The sequence below is a fragment of the Quercus lobata genome, chromosome 2, assembly GCF_001633185.2.
Source record: "Quercus lobata isolate SW786 chromosome 2, ValleyOak3.0 Primary Assembly, whole genome shotgun sequence".
NCBI classification, from domain to species: domain Eukaryota; kingdom Viridiplantae; phylum Streptophyta; class Magnoliopsida; order Fagales; family Fagaceae; genus Quercus; species Quercus lobata.
The window spans coordinates 3,865,589-3,889,671 of record NC_044905.1 but is presented as its reverse complement, the minus strand read 5'-3'; the positions used below and the strand labels follow the sequence as shown (position 1 = coordinate 3,889,671).

Sequence of the window (24,083 nt, the reverse complement as noted above, 5' to 3'; positions counted from 1 at the left end):
ATAAGTTTCATGTAATGGAACATATAATGTGTTTTTTATTCAATATATATGAAAAACGTAATTTTATAAAAAGATTTAAATAAAATAGTTATAATATATTTTTTAATAAATGGAGAACATGTTATCAAAAAGAATTTTTTTATATAAAAAATATACAATAATCAGTTGACTAATTTAAACATATCCAAGAATATTAAAAAAAAAAATGTACACCTCCATTTCATATAACACACGTAACATTAAGTTTAAATTATTATATAAGTTTAGAATTGTAGCATTTTTTTTTCAAAATATAAGTGAAATGCCTATATTATTGAAACTTGAATTTTAATGTAATATTTTGAATATTTATTATTTTTATTTATTTTTTTAGAACCCATATCTCTAATTTCTAATGCCTATTTTATTTCTATTTTTTGCACAAAACTAAAGAGTTTGACCTAATAAGAAAAAAAAAATTTTGAACTAAAAATTGAAAAGCTAACCCTACAAAACAAATCAATTTAAGGCCTAATTAGTCCAAAATGGACGAAATAGATTGAAGTTGACCAAATAGACCAAAGTTAACTAAAATGAACCAAAATAGATCGAAGTGGACCAAATTGGACTGAAATGCTACCCTTTATCTTTTTGAATATTACACATATATAGGGTCCGTTTGGATTGAGCTTATTTTTGCTGAAACTGAAAACTGAAACTGAAAACACTGTAGCGAAATATTTTTTAAATATGTGAATAGTACCGTGGGACCTATTTTTAATAAAAAAATTGTAAAAAGTAGAATTTGTGGGTCCATGAACAGTGCACAAATGCACTGTTCACACTAAAAAAGTCCACATATACGGCTGCACAGTAACTGATCACTCTTAAAATGCGAGAAAACCAAAAAAAAAAAAAAAAAGGGAGGTGTTTGCTGTGTTACTGTAGCGTGGGTCCCGCACGGAAAACGCAAACGCGCATCAGCCAGAAAACGTCCAGCCCAAACACACACTATATAGTGCTTGATAGTGGTAAATAAACCGACAATGTTAATTTAAATTTTTGATGAAACCAGTTCTAGGCTGATGGAACCTCTTTTTATTTTTTGTTAGAATTGAAGCTGATGGCACCTATTTTTATCTTCCGTCTCCACCTGTCTCACAAAAAGTATGAATGGGGAAAATATATACATATATCTCCTACTGAGGCCAACAATGTCTATTCTTAATGATCAAAAATTGCCTTATAAATTGTTGGACCGACACGAGTTTGAGTAATGATACTAAAAGATGATAAGGAAACATCGAAAGAAAAGCAGATAATTAATATTTATATAAGAGGAAATTGTAATTGAGTGTTAAGGGGCATAGCATGTTTCATACTTTTGATTTCATTCTAATGTGTGAACCGATTTCTTCCATTGTGAGTCTTGTCTGAAATAACAGTTCTATTATAAAGCTCTGCAAATGACTTTTGGGCCTCAACCTAGTGAGTCCCTATATGTGGGGTAAAAAAGAAATGGTCATTGCTATATTTTTAGGGTGTGTGAAGGGATGGCAATGGGGCAGGGCGGGTCCGAAATATGGGGTCTTTATCTCTGTCCTACATGACGGGGAAATTTCTTACCTCATCCCCACCCCTTGGGGCCCCGCGAAGACTCGCCCTACTTCATAAAACTCTACTTTTTGTTAATTTGCCCACAATTATTACAATTGTTTTTAATAAAACATGTTTCGTTAATAAAAATATACTTGAAATTACGAATAAATTTATCCCATTAAATCAAACTAATTTTTAGCAAAAATTGAATAATATTATTAAAGTGTTTAACAAGACAATATCCCAACAAAAACAAAAATCTCATAATACAAAATCAATGATTCAATAGTAAATAAATTTTTTTATATTAAAGACAAAAGAAAATGTTAAAATTGGTATCTTATTTCTAACCTTCCTAGAGAAAAAAAAAAAGTGTGAAAAATAGTAGGGTTTTTAGGGTATGAAAATTTTACAATTTAACTCTTATTAATGCAGGGCAGGGTGGGGATGGATTAGGGCGGGGCAGGTTGGGCCTAAAAAGTCTAAATCTTGCCCCGTGGCGTGGGGCTTAAATCTTACCCCATCCACACCCCTACCACCTTTGCGGGGTGGGGAAAACCCGTGTGGGTTGAAGCAGGGAGGGGCGGGGCAAAATTGCCATCCCTAGTGTGTCCAAGCTAAAAACCTTGCCACCCAAATCATTAAAATTTGGCAATTAAGTGCTAAGTGGCATTCAGCCATTTGGGTGAGGCATGCTTAAATGTTTGGTTCCTTTTTTGGCATAGATCATCTAACCCTATTTTCATTATACATTTGTATTGTTCGAGGGCTCTAGGAGGGGTTTTGAGTAGAATTGAACTTTGGTTGCTTTCAACCAGGAAAAGAGTTATTAAGTGCTTATAGAGATGTAAAATTTTGATAAATGATGGAGTAGGTAGCTGCTGAATTTTGACCCAATCAGCAAACCCACCAACAATTTTTGAGGCCTAAGTCTGTGCCTGTGACACTTCTAGTTAGCAAGTTGAAATAGAAAAATATGGAGCCAGGTTTTGACCAAGAGGCAAGTTAGATTTAGTGTACGTTTGGATATTGCTTATTTTGCTGAAAACTAAAAACAATAAAAAAAATATTTTTTGGTTACTGTTTATTAATGAATTTACTATGCATTTGCCTTGATGCACTGTTCATGTCCCATGAACAGTGTATCAGGCACTGGAATTAAAAAAAAACAAAAAACAAAAAAAAAAAAACAAAAATGCAGACGTGGATGCACTGGACGTGGATGTGCTGCTTACCCAAACGGAGCTTTAAGGTGGCAATTACTGTTGCCCAGTTGTGTTTGTATTGTGTTCAAGTGGAGGTATTTAATTACATAGGTTAACCTAAATACGACCCATTTAATAATTATGAGAAAACTCTTCAACCTTAACATAAAATTTTTATTAAGCTGGTTGATAAGACATAACCCACATCACATGCTTTATAAACAAGTTTTGTTGAATTGTCACAAGCATGACTAGTCTCAACTGTTTAAAGATTTTCACCCACAATGATTAACATATGTTTATATTTTGCAAGAAAAATGTATTATAATTATAAACATATAAATCCTATTCCAATTGAAATTTTGAAATGTATAGAGCTAATATGAAAATAAATCAAACATATTAAGTCAAAATAGAAATTTTAAAGCATAAAAAAGACCAAAATTAAAGCAACCTGAAACTTTAAGAGTTAAAAGTGTTTCATAGAATCTAAATATTCTTATTTTAACTCAAGAAGTTTCATTCAGATTTAGAAATATATAATTTAAGAAAAATAAAATGAAAGAATTGGATGATTTCAGTGGTTTTGAATGACTCATGGTTCGGACATTATGGTTAAAAAAATACTCCTTCAATTACAGATTAATTTAAAATTTCATTCACATACATATAAAGAGAGAACTTCATATGTTAGCCCATATATATGTTAATACATGTCCAGAACACCCAGCATAGGCCTTTCACATTGTTAATACTGTTCTTCCTGCTTGATAAGTTTTTTTTAAAGGTCTACGCCATTGGCCCATTAGACCTTTCGTTACGGCTTTTATTATTGTGTGTTGATGGGCTTCAACACGAGAGACAAAATAAACAATATGTCTATGTGAGATTTGTTCACAATTCATTTAGCTTTGTACAATTGAAGTTGTTGCGTGAAGCCTTTTTAATGTTCAAAGCTCTAGCTACGAAAATATCTTTTGCACTAATTTTCGCATATTTGCTTTTAATAGTTAGTACTTTTTCACTAATGAGAATTCATAAACGATGCTAAATGCTATCATTTCTGGAGTGCTTCCTCTTAAAAATGGCTCAAATGAATACTGGTAAAGCTTGAGGTGTATGTTGTGGAGGTCCATTGGGTCTATAAGCTAAATAATAGTAGGTGTATGATGTATTAGGTTTATGTGTGTAAGCCTAAAGACCCAATTATATTGTAAGCCCACGAATATCTAACCCTACCTCGTAACCTCTATATAAACATCGTTTAAGACTTCCTCCATGGATATAGGCCATTAGGCCAAGCTGCATAAACCTAATATTTGTAAAAGTTAGAACTAACCTTGCCTTTTTCTCTAATTCCTCTTGCATTGATGTAAGTGGATTTTCCCCCCTTGTATATATGGAGGGGGAAAACATTTTTTAAACCAAAACTAAAGTGTTTGGAGCAACGTGATCATAGTACATGCCCAAAGAATCTAAATTTAACTAAATGAAACATTATAAAAGGGTTCTAATAGAAAGAAAAAAGAGAGAGTAAAAATCCATAATTCTTGTGGCTGATTTGATTCTCGTTTGGCCCAAGACATTTCCGCACTTATTTAGTTATTTACCTCTCCTAAACAGTAATTAATCGTGATCCTTATAATTCAAATCTCAATTTTTTTCGATAATAAAAGATTTTAATAATGGTTTATTATTTATCTTTACAACAAATATATATATATATATATATATATATTTCAAAATACACCTATATTATTAACAAAATTAATGGGCCCCCGGCCCCTGCAATGACGTTGCTGGACCAAGATTAAAGGGACCTTTGCGCTTTATATATTGGGGACAAGATCCCCTGATTAAGCAAACACAATTAAGCTCCTGGAATGGGAATAGGGGTGTTAATTCGGAGTGTGTCGAATTCGTGTTGTGTCAAGATAGGAGTATTCAACTAAATTAACTCGACTAGTTTAATAATCGTGTTATGATCCTTTAACTCTAACCCAACCTGTTAATAAGGCGGGTTAACCTAACCCAACCCAACCTAACCCACTTGACACGCTTAATAAACGGGTTGTGTTGGGTTGATATGAATGTAACACAACCCATTTCAACTTGCATAATATTAAATATAAAATCCATCAAGAAATAATTTTTTTTTAATTTTTTTTTAATTTTTTATATCCCAAAAGTAGTGCATACATTTTAAGTTTTCAATCCACATTCAAAATAATACAGTTCAACAAAAATATAACATCTATCTAGAAACGAGTTCTTTACACTCTAAAAGAAGTACATACACTTTAACCCAAATTCAAAAAAATATAGTTCAACAAAAGTATAATATCCTCAGGATTTGTAAAGTTTCAATTTCCAATTATATTCCTTGTAAGTTTTTGTAATTACTCACTTTTCTTTTTAAATTTAAAATATAGGTTGGATATAAAAAATATTTGACAAATTTAAAATAAAATGAATATTTATTTGTTATACAAGTTAAACGGGTTGTGTTAAATGGAATATTTTGGGTTGACACAAATAAATTAGTGTGTCAAATATGTCTATTGCGGATTACGCGGGTTGACCCGCTTATGACATATTTCTTATCATGTCGCTTTTGTGTTGATTTGTTTATGACTCAAACCTGCTAAGGCCCAACCCTAACTCACAAAAACCTGTGTTGAGTTTATGTCATGTTTGTGAGTTGGGTCGAATATTAACACCTCTAGATGGGACTTACGTACGTTTGCCACGAGGCCCAACTACTTTTAGAGCTTTTTGAATTCAAAGGCTAAAACCATCTAGTTGAATGATAAATCATAAAGTGTTGCCTTTTTCTAGGTCCATGGTGCCGATATAACTTATCACGTTTGTCTACAAGGCCAGCACTCACTACTGTGATCAAACCTTTGAGAGGGGACTGATCTGTCACCTGTGTGATAAAGTGTAATGCGAGGTAGACCTCTTTTTTTTTTTAAATAATTGTTGAAATAATTTGACATGATCGGAACATCATATATATATATATATATATATATTTTTTTTTTAATATCTAAATCTACTACTAATACCATTTTATTATGTATGAATCATAACAAATCATATCAATAACCGTGGAAAATATTGTGTTCTTACAATTTTTTTCTAATTAAAAAAGGGGGGGGGGGGGAGTTCGCGGACTCATTGACTCCATGTCACCTAGTGGTAATTAGTAATACCATGTGTACCATTGGAGTCTTGATAAGGCTATTATCGTGAGTACAACACATTTGTGAAAGTGTCATTGCTCGAATTGTTAAACTCTTATCAAGTAGTATGTGAAAAAATATGAGGACTTCTATCACCCAGCCACACCCCCCGTCGGTATTGTGGCCTTTACATTTGTTCCCATGATAAAATTGCTTCCTTGAGGTGGGTCCGTGCTCCATGGTGCAAAAGTAACTTATCTAATAGGTTTAGCCATCGAGACAAGCATTGTCCTAGAATATTAATAGGGCTCATCACGCACTAGCTTGGAAAAGCATATGGAAAAATGAACTTTACAAACACAATTTCAGAAACCTCAAACTTTGTAATTATTGAGATAGGCAATTTGCACATCGATCTCATGTTTGTGTCGTCTAATCTGGATGGTCAAACGCCCACCTCTTTGTGCTAAAAGTTATAGACACTGGCCCGTAACTTTGGTGCTAAATTGCTAATTTTAGAGATATTGGTAATCTGTGGGATGGACACCCCATTTGTTGGTTCCTTCTAGATTTGGATGGCCAAACCAAGTGATCACGTTTTTCACTTTAAAAAAAGTAGTAAGATATTTGAAGAGGTTTGAATACCCTTGTTAATTTCTCAAAAAAAAAAAAAAAAATGATGCCCAAAATAGTGAGAAGTCCTGGTTTTCTAAAGAACTACCCTAAATTTAGCTAGATTACTATTTCTTTCTTTTTATGTTATTGTTTGTGTGTATGTGTGTTAGGTTAGGGTTTTGTTTGGTTTCTAAATTGAATCTTTGTGGATCAATTAAAATCTACATGTTTTGTTAAGAGAGACGTATCAAGTTAATAGATTAATAAACAAACAGATTTAAGAGATAACAAAGCAAAATCTGGAAATTAAGGGCTTTGGAGAACGAAAGACGTATGCATGCTTATATAAGCATGCATATTCACAGTTAGCCCGACATGCACCAAACGTTTTATTCCCTTAGAGCATTCACAGCAGTGGAGCTAAATTTTTAGCGATTTAGCTCCACCAAAAGTTACTTTATTTATTTTACCTACACACATGCTGCAGCAGTGGATCTATTTTAGCTTTCAACATAATAAAATAATATATCCATCACAATAAAATAATATTTCTACTACAATAAAATAATAATATTTTTACTACAATAAAATAATATATCACCACCACCACCACACATCACAATCATCCTCCACCACCACCAGCAGTCCACAACAGAGAGAAAAAAAAAAAAAAAAAAAACCCAAAACCTCAATCCAGACCAAACAAAATCACCAACCGGAGACAAACCCAGCACAAATCGGAGATAAGCCCACGCGTCGATGTTGCCCACACTACACTCCTCGCGACTTCGTCCTCTCAATCCAGCGCCCCAAATCCATCATCATCCTCGTCAAGGCCGGCTCCCCAGTTGATCAAACCATCGCCGCCCTCTCCTCTTTCATGGAGCCAGGCGACTCCATCATCGACGGCGGCAATGAATGGAACCTAAACACCGAGCGTCGTATCGAACAGGCCTCGTTGCGGAGATGAGAGCTTGACAAACGGCGTGGGCTGGGCTGGGACGGCGACGGGATGGCGATGGCGTGGAGAGCTTGATGAGTGAGAGAGATGAGAGCTTGGGAGAACTGAGATGAGTTGGGCTCAATGGTCGAATATTGGTCTGTTTCATTCTCTTGAGAGAACTGAGATGATGGCACGAAGATAGAATAAAAGAATGAAGAAAAATAGAGTGAGTTTTATTATTTTAATAGGAGTTGGATTAATTTTTTTTTTTTTTTTTTTTTTTTTTTTATATGTGTGCTACAGTGCACATCTATAGAGATAGATGTGCATTGTAGCAAATCAGCTAAAAATTTTAGTTTTGCCTCCACTGCTGCAAGCATTTTTTGGTATATTGGTGGAGCTAAAATAGCATTATAACTTTTAGCTTCACTGCTGCAAATGCTCTTATATGATTCATGTGAATGAATGTCTAAACAAACAGTAAGCTCCCATGTGTATGTTGATATCATTAATTAGGGTTTCTTTCTATAGTTGATGTGATTAATTAATCATATTTGGCTTTCAATATTTTTTATGGGATCATTGACTTTTTAGACATGATCTTTTTTTACAATATTCGAATACATTTCCTTTTTTAGGTATGACGTGACTCTTGAGGGAATTGAGTAAATATGAGTTGAAATTTGTTAGATTCCATTCGTTAGGTGATCATTCATAATTATAGAACTTTAATTTAAATGAAAAATTTTCTTTTTGATCATTAAAACCTAATTTAATTGTAGGTTCTAGTTAATTTAATTAGTAAAGTATTTTATCGTTAAATAAAAGATTTTGAAATTAGTGTTTTCATTTAATAATAAAGAGCAATCATCAAAAGTGGACGTTATAGGTTAATCAAATTTTATCTTTAAAAAAACCCTAATTTAATTAATTCCTAGTTTTCAATAAAGTTTCATTTCAGTTCATCGATTTACTTGATTAAAGTCATTTTTCTACTTTATTTAATTAGACAGCATTAGGTGTCTAACAACCTCTCAACCTTGTATCCTAACTTTTGAACTTATATGGTTAAGTTAGACCTATCCATACATTAGTTAAAGTGGTTATTAATTGAATCTAAATTAATAAGTGACAACTTACGACTCTTTTCTCCACTCCAACATTAGAGTTAGTAGCATATTATTCTCTAGTCCGTGATTAAGATGGTCTACCAATAGTGTCACTCATGCACGTGGCATGTTAACACTGAAGAGTTAGGAATTGAGGCACTCACACCTAAAAGACTATTGTAAATTCCACCATGGGAAGAGTCGGAAGACCCACCCCTCTAACCTACTTCATTACTCTCCAGAAAAACCCATCATCCGGGTATTTTAATGACCATTGTGTGAAATGAAATGGAAAGAATTTTAGGAATTTAATTAATGAAAAATACTCGTTTGTTAGAAAGGGATTTTGTATATGGTTTTTGTTAATTTTAATAAATTTGTTCATGATAATCTCTTTTTATTGTTGATATGCTAGGATATAATTTGATACCATTTTTTTTTTTATATTTAAAATTAAGGTATTAGCCTTTTAGGACTATTTTGTTAAAATTTTATTGTCTAGATATTTTTACACACATTTCTTGACGTTAATTTCTTTAACATTGTGCACATAAATTAAGTAAAATTCAATTATTTAAGGCCTACTATATATCTTTATATTTATTTTTCTCACATGGCTCAAGTCGGTGTAATACTGATGGAGAATTTGAAAGAATGTGCGATGAAAGGCAAAGAATGGTCCTATTTTAGGTGTAGCATGGGCCCAAAACAAAGAATTTGCCAAGTGAACTAAGAAGACTAGCAAAATTTAGAAGCTTACGTGTTGACCACTAACACACAAGAAGACACTTGATTGATTTTTTCTATTTGCCTGAAATCTCCTCCTAAGTTCCTAATCACCTTTAGCCGTGAGAAACATGATGCATACTCTTAGGCAAGTTCCAACTAATTTAACAAATTACCCAAACCATGACAAATCAAAGCTCACTCTTAACATTCAAGCAAAAACAAAGGTGCATGAATGTTAATGATTATTTTTTTTATTGATATTCTCTTCTTGTGAGTTAGTGCCGTTGGATATCTCTTCACAATGTGCCACTAGCCTCCATTCTTTTATTGGAGTGGTAGTAGGCTTGACTCTCTTATATATACATATATTTTCGAACACAAGTTGATAAGCTCAACTTCCCATAATTAGCTTGTCATTCCCATATTCTCCCTGAAATTGGTCACTCTTCTTAGTGCTCTTGGAAAAGATTATTTTCATTGGCTTTTTGGGTTTAAAAAATAGGTGAAAGTTTAGTCGTGTTTAGAAAAATTATAAGCCAAATAAGTTGGAAATAAACAATGACAAACCATGGTTAGCTCAATTTTTTATAGGGAAAAGTTAATGAATGACCTAAAGATATTAGTTTAGGAAATATTTTTAGAAATTTTTTATGGAAAATGAAAAAAGTAACTAATTTTTTTGACAACTTTATATATTTTCTATGAAAATGGTATTAAAAGTTTTTTAAAAAGATCAATTAACAAATGCTCTAAATACACCCATTAATAAAACTTTTTTTATATTAATTTTTTAATTCAATTTCATTGTAGACACCCCTAGCTAGCACATATAAAAGACAAGTAGCCCCATCGACCTCGACAGTCGACAACCCTGGCTTCAAGATTTAATGTGGTAGTAATGGGGCATTTAGTTCTAGTGTTGGGATAACTTGAGGTTATCCTCTTCGAGTTCTAGATTCAGCCATTGGACAAGTTCGATAAACTCAACAAACCCGGTGTGAATTCATAGAACCATCACCAGTTGAAGGCCAACTTCATGACAAACGCCATGATCGTTTGAGTCCCTCGAGTCCTCGACCTAGAGATGCAAATAGAGTGCATTTGATATATTCATTTAACAATGAGAAAATTAATTATTAATTAATTTAGTAGCTGATGTGATAATATGATAATTAAGTGAATGTTAATTAATTTAGTAGTTGATGATAATCAAGTGGATGGAGGTGATATTATTTATGTAAGTTGTCACATCAATTTGGAATTTTATATTATTTAGCATTGGTAAATATTTTTAAAATTTTCTATACAAGTTAATTGCCATTTGCCAAGCACTTTCCATAGCGGTGGAGTGGGGTTCAAGGACATGTTTGATGTAATGTGTTTGGATTCCGAATAAGATAAAAAGATTTATCAACAATTCAACTCATAATAGTCATTTTACAATTGAACCAATGGTGCTTTTATTTGTTTAAAAAATAACTTTTAGGTGAACCCTATTTACTGGTTTAGTTTTGATTCGAAGTTGAGCTAGATCTATGGGTTTGGATTAACTTTTTATTAAAAGTTTATAAAATTACTATCGCACTTAATAATTAAAAAAAGGAAAATTTTAAAAAGTTATAATTAAACAAAAAGGTAAAAAGAAAAAAAAAGTACTGCAACTTGATTTTCACATTAGAAAGATGTGACATTTACATGGTGCCATCTCTAATTTTTGTGACTAGACATAAAGTTAATCCACTTATTAATTTCTCCAATGAGTTGAAATATGTAAAAGGTGAACGATGAGTGATGAGCCGTGCACGAACACAACAGATATTTTTGATAAACCACAATTTCATTAATAATTAAAAAATAAAATGACAATCACATATGCATACTTTTAGCTAGAACCACATGAGATAAATTGCAGTTATTATTAAAGAAACTAACTTTAAGAGCAATAAAAAGTTTAGAAAATGAATTTTTGAGTTAAAAGTAGTACGACAATTATACTTACTTTAAATTAACTTTATGAGCAATAGAAAATTTAACGACAAAATGAGTTGCTAGATCCTTGAATCCGCCAAAACTCACAACTAACACAAATTTTTTTTTTTTTTTATGAGACAAACTAGCACAAAGTTAAAACAAAAACAATAATACCAAAATTATTATATTATATTTGGCTTGAAAAGATTATTATATTTGTACAAAAAGATAGTCATAGAATACATGTATCAGCCGAAAAACACTCTTCCAAGGGTTGCGGGAAATTTGGTGGGTAGGTGACTAGATGAGCCGTGTGCAGACACAACAGTCCCGGATGAGCCTTTTAATTTACATGATGTAGTACTACTGTACAACCATATCAGGACCAAAATTTAAGGCACAAACCTCACCCTGTGTTTTATAACAATAAAAAATGAAGAAAGTTGATGATATTTTATTAGTTTTTGGGACTTTTGCACAGACCCATTTTTGCAGAGCTTGAAAAAAAATGAAAGAAAAGGTTAAGAGATTCCGTCGATTCTGAGAGAGACAGAGCATGTGATGCGAATCTTTTGAAACGCACAACGCAAATTTTGTACTGTTTTTTTCTTCCTTTCTTTATTGTAAAAAAATTAGACTATAACTAGTAGAGAGTGAGAGTATCTTGAAGATTCCAAGCGACATTGATGGTGATGTGATTCCTACCAATCTTGTTGCAGTGGTTTGATTGCCTTATGTCTTATTAGCCCCCACAGGCCTTTTTTTTTTTTTGGTCTTTGTTTGCAGCTTGCAAAAACCAAATTGGATTTAAGTTAAATAAAAAAGGTACTTCTAATACATACTCTGCATGCTGTCTTTTCCTATATGGAAAACTTGAGATATATGAGTGATTCTGGTACCACACTATTGGTCACAATATTAGCATGTTGTGGCCAATATTTTGATTAATATAGGAGTTATGGCCATGGTGTGGCACTAAAATTTTTCGAATTATATTGTTAGTTTAAGGTTAAATAATGGTTTGTTGCTCATCATTATGTAAGAGAACTTATATCAACTAAGTTTTTTCTTTTTTTTTTTTGGGGGAGAAGAATTATATTGACTAAGTTAGTTTTCTGTCTTAATGATTATTTTTATTTATTTTTAATGAAGAGAGTTCAGTAGTATTATCTGATGTATTTTACCAATGTATGCTTTTAAGATATGTATTAATAAATTATTTTAGAAAAAAAATTTATGAAAAAATAAGAAGTAACAAACTTTTTTTTGATATATTTTTTTTTAATTTTTCATAAAATTTTTAAAATTGAGATTAATATATGATTACTTGGACCCTTATTTGATTTTATTCATGAGAAGAATTAAGATTTTGAATCTTACGTTTGTCATTTACATATTATAACTTATACCAATTGAATTTTATATATAAAAAATATGAAGATATTTCCTTTCATGGTAAAAGTTTGATAGTTAATAAATTTAAAAGTGAAGTGAATATTCTAATTTAAAATAAATTTTCTTTCTTTATTTATTTGGTGAAATAGAATTGTAAATGATGTATCATAGTGCATACATTTAGATTCATGGAAACCTAATCTAAAATATGAAATATATTATCTTATATTACAAGTTGTATTTCTTTATTAGTTGGTTATTTTGTTGTTTAGTTGGAAGTAAGTACGAAAATCTTTGGCCGACCTTTTTCTTGTGATGCTTGATTGGAAGTTTGGAACTACTAGGTACTTACTTCAATGTTTCATTGCTCTATGACCATGGATACGCCAGAATTCTCTCTTTCATTGATTATGTGTAGTGGGTGCATAAAATACTTCTTTTGAAGTCATTGTGAGTAAGAATAACTTTGAGCTCATTCCCTCTATCATCGCCTTATTTGTTACTAAATCACGAGCTAGTTGTACCATTTCCAATGAGCATCTCTGTGTGAACAAAAAAAATCCTTTATCCCATTGGTCAATAATCCACTTCAATCATGATTTCATGAGATTATTTAATCTCCCAAATCATCTATACGAGGAGTCTCAAACGGTGATTACAGAAAAATTGCTGCAGTTATTAACGTTTAATAATTTGAAAATTGAAATAAGCCTGCTGAAACAAATAAAGTATATACTTTAAATACTTTTATTATTCAATTTTTGCTAAATCATGCAATGGTTGATGAATTTTATGCAGTGTTAGGTATGGCCTATGGGGCTGAACCTAAATTTTAATGGATTTTCTCATCCAAGTGTTCTAATTAATTGTAGATTTCATGAGGGCTGCACGTTACTACTTTGTCGATGGATCCCATTAGGCCCTTAGTGCACGATTGATAAGAACTTTTTTGACTATATGCTAGACAAAGGAAATTTTGTAAATCCCAAAACCAAAACGTTAACATCTATTAGGCTAATTGGGCCAAACACAACCATTTGTCCATTATCAATTTTTAACCACAACCACAAAATGTACTTATGGCCTACCTATATAACACATCGATGGAATTGGGAATATATGGGAACGTTCAATTTAATGTCAGAAAAATTTATATTGGACCACATATCACATGCATTGTTTATATTATATATATAGTAAGAATAAAAGTTAATCACTCAGATAAAACCTACCTAAAAGAGATTAGGCGCGCACCACACCTTTTTGGTAGTGTGATACATGTAATTTGTTAGCATTTCTCGAAAATTCACTGCATCTCTGTTTTTCTTCTTCCTTTTTTTTTGTTTTTTTTTTTGATCAGGCATCTCTGTTTTTCAATAGCATGCAAAAGCCACAAAAGTTTAAAGAAAAGTTCATGTGAAGCATACGAGGTCGGCAATCACTTGCTTAGGGCTTTCCCAAGCTAGCCTATCAGTACGTATAATTTGTTCATGATGTCATTTGTATTACGTATAATGAATTTGTTGTTTGTGATAATTGAGAACAATAGAAAAGTAATGAGTATTAGTGGCAGCAAATTTTTTTTTTTTTTTTTTTTGATGGGATTAGTGGCAGCAATTTGATATGGAGCACAAGAACATCCTTCTATCATATTCTAATCCCATTATTATTCTTTTTTAATTACACATGGCTACAACACCAATTCGTTGGTCCTGCCTCCTGAGACTTGAAACTTTTCAATCATTTCTTAATACCGACCAATTCATTAATTATTTGATTTTGATAAACTTGCTTTATTCATGTTAATGAAAGAAAGGAAGATTATATAAAAAGACCTAGGGTTTATAGCTTGTACCTGGTTCATATTAAGGTTTTGTTTGGTGTGGAGATAGAAAAGTCAGTGGAAAGAAAAAAAAAATTGTGTTTCTAGACGTGTGTGTTTGGTTGAAGAAGTGAAAAAGTTGAATGATAAAAAATAAATATATGGTTGCTTTGCTTGGTTGAACAGAAAAATGAAAGGAAAAAAAAAAGATATAAGGGACATATATAATTGAATACTACTTCGAAAAAGAAGTGCCTATATGTTGCTCCAAAGGAAATCTTATCACAATTAATTGGGATAGCAACATATAAGGGACATGGCTCTTTTCAAACACGAATTAAAATGGCTCTTCTACACAAAATATACACAACAAGAAGATCCCACATCTCCAAAGACTCCAATAATCACTGTTAGCTTAGGAACCAAACATGTTGGACATCTTCAGGTCCCATCGAGAGGCCAAAGGAGCACATGTAGACAAAAAATGAAAGTGAAGGTGCAAGTGCAAGTGGCCGTGGAAGGTGTACAATGGACACAAACAAATCGTTTCACTGGCGCGCCATGACTCATCTCCAACTAGCCTCAAATTTGGGAGTGCGATTATATCATTGTTCCTATTAAAATATGAGAAAATTTGTTAACACAATTTTCATACCATAAATTTTGTCACAACTATTGCTATGATGATTGTAAGTTGTAAAGAAAAAATAATAGACAACTAGTTACAATTATGATGAAAATTTTGGCATGAAAGTTGTGGTTTTAAAACATCCCAATTAATATTAAAATATCAAGGTTTGAACGAGCTTTATGTAAATCTCAAAGCTTTCTCATATCTTAGTCATTCATTCATGTCAAGCAAATCTAGCCAATCACCATTCTTATCACCTCATTATATCATATGGTAATCTGGAGACAGTGGTATTCCCAGGGTGCAGCGGCTGTGGGGACCCCATTACGGCATTGTCTTTTCTTTTACTTTTCTTTTTGGTCCGCAAGCCGCCTACCTATTGTAATATAATACACAAGGGAGACGCTTCATGGAACCCACGTGCTGAATCGTACACTTTCATTCTGCTAAAGCCAATCGCGATAGACTTTTTGATATTTACTTTTTACTATCATAGATAATTTATCATATTTTTTATGATATTTACTTTTTACTATCGTATAAGATATCACTTCTATTTTTTTTTTTTTTTTTTTGGGGTAAAATGATACTCCTGTTACTTGTTATATTTTAAGTATGGTATGGCTACTTGTTAAGATTGTACTAAAGTAGGTTTCATTTAATAAAAAAATTAAATAAATAAAAGAAAATGACATAAAGTTATAGAAAAAGACAAAAAAAATTGTACAAAAAAAAGTAAAAGATTACTGTTAACAGATACTGAGTATCCGTTAATATAACCTTTTAAGTATTAATAGAATTTTAATTCGTGTCTCTTTTGGTTTTTTTGGGACAATAATCAACTTTATAAATTGAATTAATTTTTAGATACGTAAACTTGTTTTTAATATATGTAATTGTAAAGTTGTTAAACTAATTTCTACCGTTAACAAGTTAATGGGGTGTGACACATGGTTGCAGCTGATATTTAACTTTGTAAGTGTAGTACGTGTACCGTTAAGGCGTTAACAAACATTATAAAAACTTAAAATGTGAAAAAAAAAGGGGGCCTAACTCAAATATTTTGTTAACATTATCAACATGATGATCCTAACTTAATTAACGTATTTGCTAGTGAAGTCTTCCGTGATTTTTTTAATTGGTTGGAAAGCTTTTTTGTTAGCTTATTGAGAAATTTTAGGACAAAATATAGAGTGGGTGTTAATTGGCTCGAATATATTTCTTAATTAGTTGATTGAAAAAGTAATAATCAATTTTTTTTTTTTTATTATCATATGTTAATGACGTGGTAAAATTTAATTCACTTATTTGAAAATGATAGTAATTCTCTAGGATCTAGTACATTTTTGGATGTCCTAAAATATAGTAGCTTTCAGTTAACTTAATTAGTAATAATTATGAAATGGATATCATAAGTTTAATATCTATTATATGTAATCTTTGAAAAAATCAAGAGATATAATCTTGATAATATTCCTAACTTAAAATAATGCATTAAATCAATTCCCTTTAAAACATGGATTTTCTTAATAGTATCAACATGGGAGGGGGAAGGAGTTCTTAGGATAAGTCTTCATTTTCTTCTAAAAAAGAAAGGATAAGTCTTCAATTTTATAAAATAATTGGATTGAATTTTACCACATCACCAACATTTAAATAAACATTGATTAACATCATTATCCAATTAATAATATAATAAAATTCAATCCACACATTTTATAATGGATAGCTAGAACTTTACTAATATGTGATGTTATTTTAGTAATTCTAGACTAGAGATCTTAATTCATTAAAACTTGTAGCCATCTATTATATTTCATTTATTAGGAAAAACATAGAATATGGTAATTGTATTAAGTTTCTCACACACAATAAAGGCACATAGGAAAGTCTTTGATTTTATTTCAACATGTCAGGTCCATAATTTTATGAAGATAAATTTTAGGTCCACAACACTTTCAAAATAAATCATAGGACAGGCTAGTATTACTTATTAGTTATAATCTAGGCGCACTATTAACATAAATGTTTCATCCACTAGTAATAATCTACCATCTATGATTTACCATGAAAAATATTGTGTACCTAACTGTACTCTTTTATGAATGATATTAGGATGTTACGAATTTTATCATAAAACTTACTCCTTTTTTTTTTTTTTGAAAATAATGTACAAATCAATGTGTCACTAATAAAAAAAATAGGACATTTGTTTATTATGTTATTAAAGTGACATCAATTGCATACATTGCAACTTTGCAAGTTCTATTTATAAATATTTTTGTAATAAAATAGATAATAGCTTTAGTATTTTTCTAATTTTATTGGGTGGTTGGGGTAATTGCCTAGACCATTTCAACTAGTTTAATTGATATTTTAAAAATATCTAATAAAAATACATGTCTAATTTTTCATATGCATATAATCCTTGTTGGGATATATTAGGAAATAAATGAATGATTAGGCTAGCAGCATAGACAACGTGAAATAGAAAAACAAGATATTTCTTTGTAATATACAATTGCTAGCTAGGTCCTTTGTTAGATAAGTAGAAGCCTAACGTAGAATTCTACTGTTTAGATGAGTACTACAACTTGGAGTTTGAATATCCACGCTTCCACTTGTTCTAAGAAAAAACGAAAGGCATATATATATATATATATATATATATATATATATATATGAGACAAACATAAAATAAATAGTTTGTTCTCTTGAGTTTTGTGATTGATTAATTTATTCTCAAATTAAATATTGGCCAATCCAATTTGGAATAGAATACGTAATCCTTCTGAACCAGTACTTCTTGGCATTTGCATTGTCTGGGTGATAGACCAATAAAAAAATTAGAGACAAAAGATTTTAATGGTGGACCGGTATTTCGGCCAGAAAAAAGGATGAACCGAGTTGAAGAATATAACAGGAAAAAAGGACTTTGCAACTTCAGTATTTCAAAGACTTGAATGGAAATAACAGGATTGGTCTTACTTTTGAGACTAAGTATGGTAGTTGTTGTTGTCGTTTAGTAAAATCTTAGTTCTTAACATCGTGTATAAGATTAATGCATAAAAAGTATTTGACTGTTTGTCGATTTTCTATTAAGGTTGCCACACCACAGAAAAAAAACTTATATTTTTCCATGTCAACATTTATATATATATATATATATAATATGATTTTTAGAGCTATAAATATGATTATTAGTTTAGGCTAATAAGAACCCCTTGCCCTTTTTTTTAAGAAGCCAAACACCAAACAAATTTTAATTAAATTAGGTTTGATCTTCTCTAAATAAATTTAAATTAAGTTAGGTATATTATTTTATCTGAATTCGCTAATTTAGTAACTAACGATTTGTATAATGTTATAGATGTATTAATCTATTAATTGATTCTAAAAAATAAAATAAAAGTTACATCCATATCAAAAGTGGTTGTGAAAAATGTTGTAAATTTTTCATAGACTTTCTTTAAACCTTTTATGTTATATATTAATCTCCTATTTCTCCAAATCTGTCTGCTGCACTAATATTTGGTTTTTATTTTCTTATTTTTATATTAATTTTTTTGGTTAAAATAGACTCTTACATGGAGTGTGGGTTTGGATTCACATGCCCACGGCTATGGCTACGTTTTACACTGTAGTGCGTTTTCAGTATTTTTTTTTTCTACGCGCATCTGCCACTGTTCATTGTTCATGAACAGTGATTTTAGACTTATGAACAATAAAAAGCAGAATGAACAGTAATTTTTCACACATCAAAAATTATTTTGTTACAGTATTTTCAATTTCAACAAAGATAAGTTATATCCAAACAGACTCGAAATCTAATCAGCTCAATCCCGAAATATTTGCTTTGGAATTTGCTTTGCTTTTCATTTGATTTGACTCATTTGAGATTCTGAAATAGAATCTAACCGATTTGGCTCTTTTATTTTCCTAAATTGAATCGAATTGCACTTACACCGTTACCTGATAGATGATACCTACTACAGCTAGCTCCTCGTAAAAAGAAAAATGCTAATAATAAAATGCTTAGGTTTGTTTGGAATCCAAACATAGAAAGATACTTTTTCATTTTTTTTTTTTGGGTAATTGTTTATTTCGGAAGGTCGAACCCCGAATTAGCAGTCACTTTCGAATTAGCAGTCACTTGAGGAACCGGATACCACTTGGGCAACAAGGCCTAGTAAGATACTTTCCTTTTCAAATAAATAGAGAGAATGTCTTTATTAATACTTTTAAATTACGCTTAATTACATGTAGTTCTATATTTGTATTATTTATTCAATATTGTATTCATATAGTTTCTTTTTTTTCTTCTTCTTTTTTTATAAAGAAAACAAAAAGGTGGACCAGTAGACGGTGATAAACATCACTTTTATAGTTTTAACTTTTATTTTTCACCAAACTAATTATAGATGGTTATCTTGTTAAAATAATTTGAAATTTATTGTGAAATTAGACTTATTCTAGACGTATTTGGCAGTTAATAATGAAAGAATAATATTAAAGCTCTATATTATTTTACAATTTTTTTAAAATTTACTAATGTAATGAGGAATTATTAATAAATAAAAATATGAGGTGAGTGAATGAAAACTAATAACAATTTATAATTTGAACCAATTATTATAAAATAGTTTACCTCAGTAAAACATTGCTCAACTTAAGAAACTACATAGCAGTAAAATGGGGCATGTCAAAAAAGAATTAAGCAGGAATATTGGAAACTCGTGTAAATAAGTAGTTGACAAAGAGAAATAATATGTCTATAACATTTTTACAATAAATTCTAAGTGGCAAGTTATTACTAGTTGTTATTATTGGGGTAAAAAAGTAATCTTAGCGTTAGTTTAAAATTTGAACCAATAACAATTAACCTTTTGTGATTTGTTGTAAAAATATTGTAAATATAACCCCTCTACTCAACAAATCACAGATACACAAAGGGAGTCCGCATCAAGTGGGCATTGGATTCCAAATTAGAATTAAAATGGAACACTAAAATAAGTTGGCGTCCGCATTTGCCTATATAATGCACCAACTCAATGCCGTCTCTCGTAGTCAGCAAAAACAACTCCAAAGCAAAGCCTCAAGGAGAGAGAGCGAGAGAGATCCAGATAGGGAGAGAGAGCAAGAGAGATTCAGATTCATTAGAATATGGGTGGTTGGGCTATTGCGGTGCATGGTGGTGCTGGTGTGGACCCAAATCTCCCACCCCACCGTCAAGAAGAGGCCAAAAAACTCCTTACTCGTTGCCTCAATCTTGGCATCTCCGCTCTTCGCTCTAACGACTCAGCCATCGATGTCGTCGAGCTCGTTGTATGTCTCTACGCCCTGTTTGTTTTACGCAAATAATTTCATTATTTTTCAATTATAACTGGCCTCATCGCTATGTGCAAAACAAATATAACTTAAAAATATTTAACTTTGAAACCCCATGTAGCATTTTCTCGGAAAACAAACAAGTACGAGGAAAATGCGGACTTCAGGTGTTTTGACCGAACATATATGTGAATGATTGAAAGCCAAATGTCGTTCCCATGGTTGTTGGAGTGTGTTACTGACAAAACATAAACAACTGTTTACTTATATGTATTTGTGGTTATTGTGAAAAATCAGGTTAGAGAACTGGAAACTGATCCTCTGTTTAATTCTGGCCGTGGATCTGCACTAGCGGCGAATGGAACGGTGGAGATGGAAGCCAGTATCATGGATGGAAATGGAAGACGATGCGGCGCCGTTTCGGGTTTGACCACGGTTAAGAACCCGGTCTCTCTTGCCCGACTCGTTATGGACAAATCTCCCCACTCCTACTTAGCCTTCTCCGGTGCCGAAGATTTCGCCCGACAACAGGTCTAATTTTACCATTTTGCCATTCCCCACCGATCATAAATAGCCTACGAATTTTTTTTTATAAAAAAAAAATTCTTTTACTTGATTCATGTCACGTGAATGAAGATCTTAGCCGCCGGTTTGCTTTTTTATTTAATGTGTAATTTAATTATATTTTGTCCCCACGTGTCTGTACTGCAGCTAGACATGTCATTTTCTTGGACTTATGTTTGTGTGGTCTGTGGTGTGTCCTTGAAATAGTAAAAATTAAAAAAAAAAAGTCTTTAAATTAGATTGAGTATCTTAGAAAGAAAAAAAAGAAAAAAAGAAAGAAGAGTGTTATAGGCGAGTAATATTTGTATTTTTTTTTGAAATATGTGTGAGTAAAAAAGTGTGTTAAAATACATGTAATGTTATTTAAAAATTGAAAACATATTACTAAGATGTTCTATCAAGCGGGCCCTAATATTTTACGTGGGTTTTGGTTTTTGTAGGGTTTGGAGCTTGTGGAGAATGAGTACTTCATCACTGAAGAAAACGTGGGAATGCTCAAATTGGCAAAGGAAGCTAACACCATTGTGGTACGTTGTGTTAACTTGAATTATTATAAGTTAAACCTATTTTTTAATAAAAAAAAAAAAAAAAGAAAATAACTTCATCAGAGCACATGTTATTTCGATCGAGTTAGTTTCTTTGAAAAAAAAAATTGATTTAAAAAAAAAATTTTGTTATCAAAAGTTACTTATAAGTTGAAGTACGTAAGAATTGTTCTAAGACTACAATTTTTGTCACCTTATATGACAGACTTTGACTGTGTGAGTAGTAACTAGTTGTCTTACGAATCCACCACATATTTTCTTCACCACCTACTGTATCAAAGCTGTGTTTACAATTTTTCTAAAAATAAAAATATTCTTAAATAAATAGAATCTTGTGCCACATAAAGTGGCACTAGAAGGGCTCAAAAAAAATCTTAAACAAGAAGAATCTTCAGCAGATTCTATTAAATTTATTATTATTTGGGCCTGGTGCTATCTGTACCGACATCTTCTATAGTATTTATTTGAGATCCTTTGAATTTACCTAGAAAAAAAGAAAGAGAAACAGAATCTTTATTCTTTATTTTCAAATTGTTGAAAAACCACTAAACTCCACACAGAAAAAAGAAAAACCACGTGGTGGGCCATGCCATGCCATGATGTTAACGTATTGAAAAAGATTATGAGTACTACATTTTCATAACTTTTTAATATAATCGAGACGGGACAGGGTGTAATTAGTGAAAAAAAAATAATAAATTTATATGTAAGTGATAGTTAAACATCATAATTTGACACGTGAAGTTATACTATTCTAAAATTTTTAGCTCTCCCTAATCTTTTTTTGTTTTTCGAATCAATCAGTTTGATTACAGAATCCCAGCCGTTGGATCTGAAACATGCGGTGCAGTAGCGGAGAGTCCATTGCAGATGAACGGGCTCCCAATAAGCGTGTATGCTCCAGAGACAGTAGGGTGCGTGGTTGTTGACAATCAGGGCCGTTGCGCTGCTGCCACGTCAACAGGAGGATTGATGAACAAAATGAACGGTCGGATCGGTGACTCACCACTGATTGGAGCTGGGACCTACGCTTGTAATTTATGTGGGGTCTCATGCACCGGTGAGGGTGAGGCTATCATACGTGGGACCCTGGCTCGTGAGGTGGCGGCTGTGATGGAATACAAGGGTTTGGGCCTTCAAGAGGCTGTGGACTTTGTGATCAAAGAGAGACTTGATGAAGGGTTTGCTGGGCTTATTGCTGTGTCAAATAAGGGTGACGTGGCATGTGGGTTTAACACTACTGGCATGTTTAGGGGTTGTGCTACCGAGGATGGGTACATGGAGGTTAATATTTGGGAATAGGGAGGTGGAAAGACTAAAAGAGGCTTTGCTTTGGTGGAGATACAAATGTTGTTGATGCAGCTGATTGTGCCTTTTAATTTTCCTTAGTGTTTTCACCTTAATTAGTGTACTTTTCTTCTTCTTTTTTAATGAGGCAGTCTAATTATGAATTCCTAGAAATAAAATGTTATGTTTTTGGGAGTCCACTAATTTCTCTCTCTCTCTCTCAAGGAATATCTCAATTACCATAATTTGTTGGATTCTATATCTTGGACTTAATTGGAATTGTAACAAATCATGCATAAACCAAAAACTATTACCTTATTCCCATTAAAAAAAAAAAACTATTACCTTATTGGCTCACCTATCAAATGGTGATGTGAGTTGTTTTCCCTTTCCATAAAATTGAAAAGCTTAGTTTGTTTTGCATGGAAAACAAGGGACGTTTGTGTCTGGTGTTTTTTTCTTAAGTTTTGTGTATTATTTGCGGGACCCACAAGTACAAAATTCAGCAAATTTTGCTTTAAAATTGGGTTTCACGATACTATTCACGCATTTAAAAATTATTTTACTATAGTACTTTTAGCAATAAATTTTCAGTTTTCAATAATAAGCGGTATCCAAACAAACCCAAAATTTCTAAAACTAGCTTCTTAAAGGACCTATCCTACCTTACACTGAAAATCCAAAATCCAAAATCCAAAATTTCAAGAATACAAACTGCCAAGAGACTTATTACATTCTCAAGAATTAAAAATTCTTCCCACCCAAAGGGTCCAAAAGGGGCCGTACATAACAAAGAAAAGTGTTTTAAGTAATGACTAATTAGACAAAAAATAATATATATATATATATATATATGTATATGTGTGTGTATATATATATATATATATTGTAGGGACTGGATTTGGATTGATCCCAAAACCGGATTGGGCTCAAACTCCCGCGGTCCAAACAATAAATTTATAGAACGTGGATAGAAGAACTAGATTTATCCCAGAAGAAAAACGATTAGACTTAACGATTCAAGACGGTTTGACATAAATAAGATTAGAAAATTTATTCTTGGAACAAATTAAGTAATTTGTTTCATATGGTTTTCTTCAAAATAAAATTGTACAAGAGTTCCAATCCCTCCTCTCAGTGCATTTTTCCATGTTATATATTGCAATTTTGGTGTCA

The 24,083-nt window shown here is 31.7% G+C and overlaps 1 protein-coding gene across 1 annotated transcript; it reads left to right on the top strand.

The window, feature by feature from the left end:
- The first annotated feature begins 20,221 nt into the window (after positions 1-20,221).
- LOC115974129 (probable isoaspartyl peptidase/L-asparaginase 2) lies at positions 20,222-23,111 on the top strand. Its single transcript, XM_031094346.1, has 4 exons — positions 20,222-20,508; positions 20,809-21,042; positions 21,516-21,602; positions 22,425-23,111. Exons 1-4 carry the CDS (start codon positions 20,347-20,349, stop codon positions 22,920-22,922), a joined length of 981 nt encoding a protein of 326 aa, XP_030950206.1. The 5' UTR covers positions 20,222-20,346; the 3' UTR covers positions 22,923-23,111.
- The last annotated feature ends 972 nt before the right edge of the window (positions 23,112-24,083 follow it).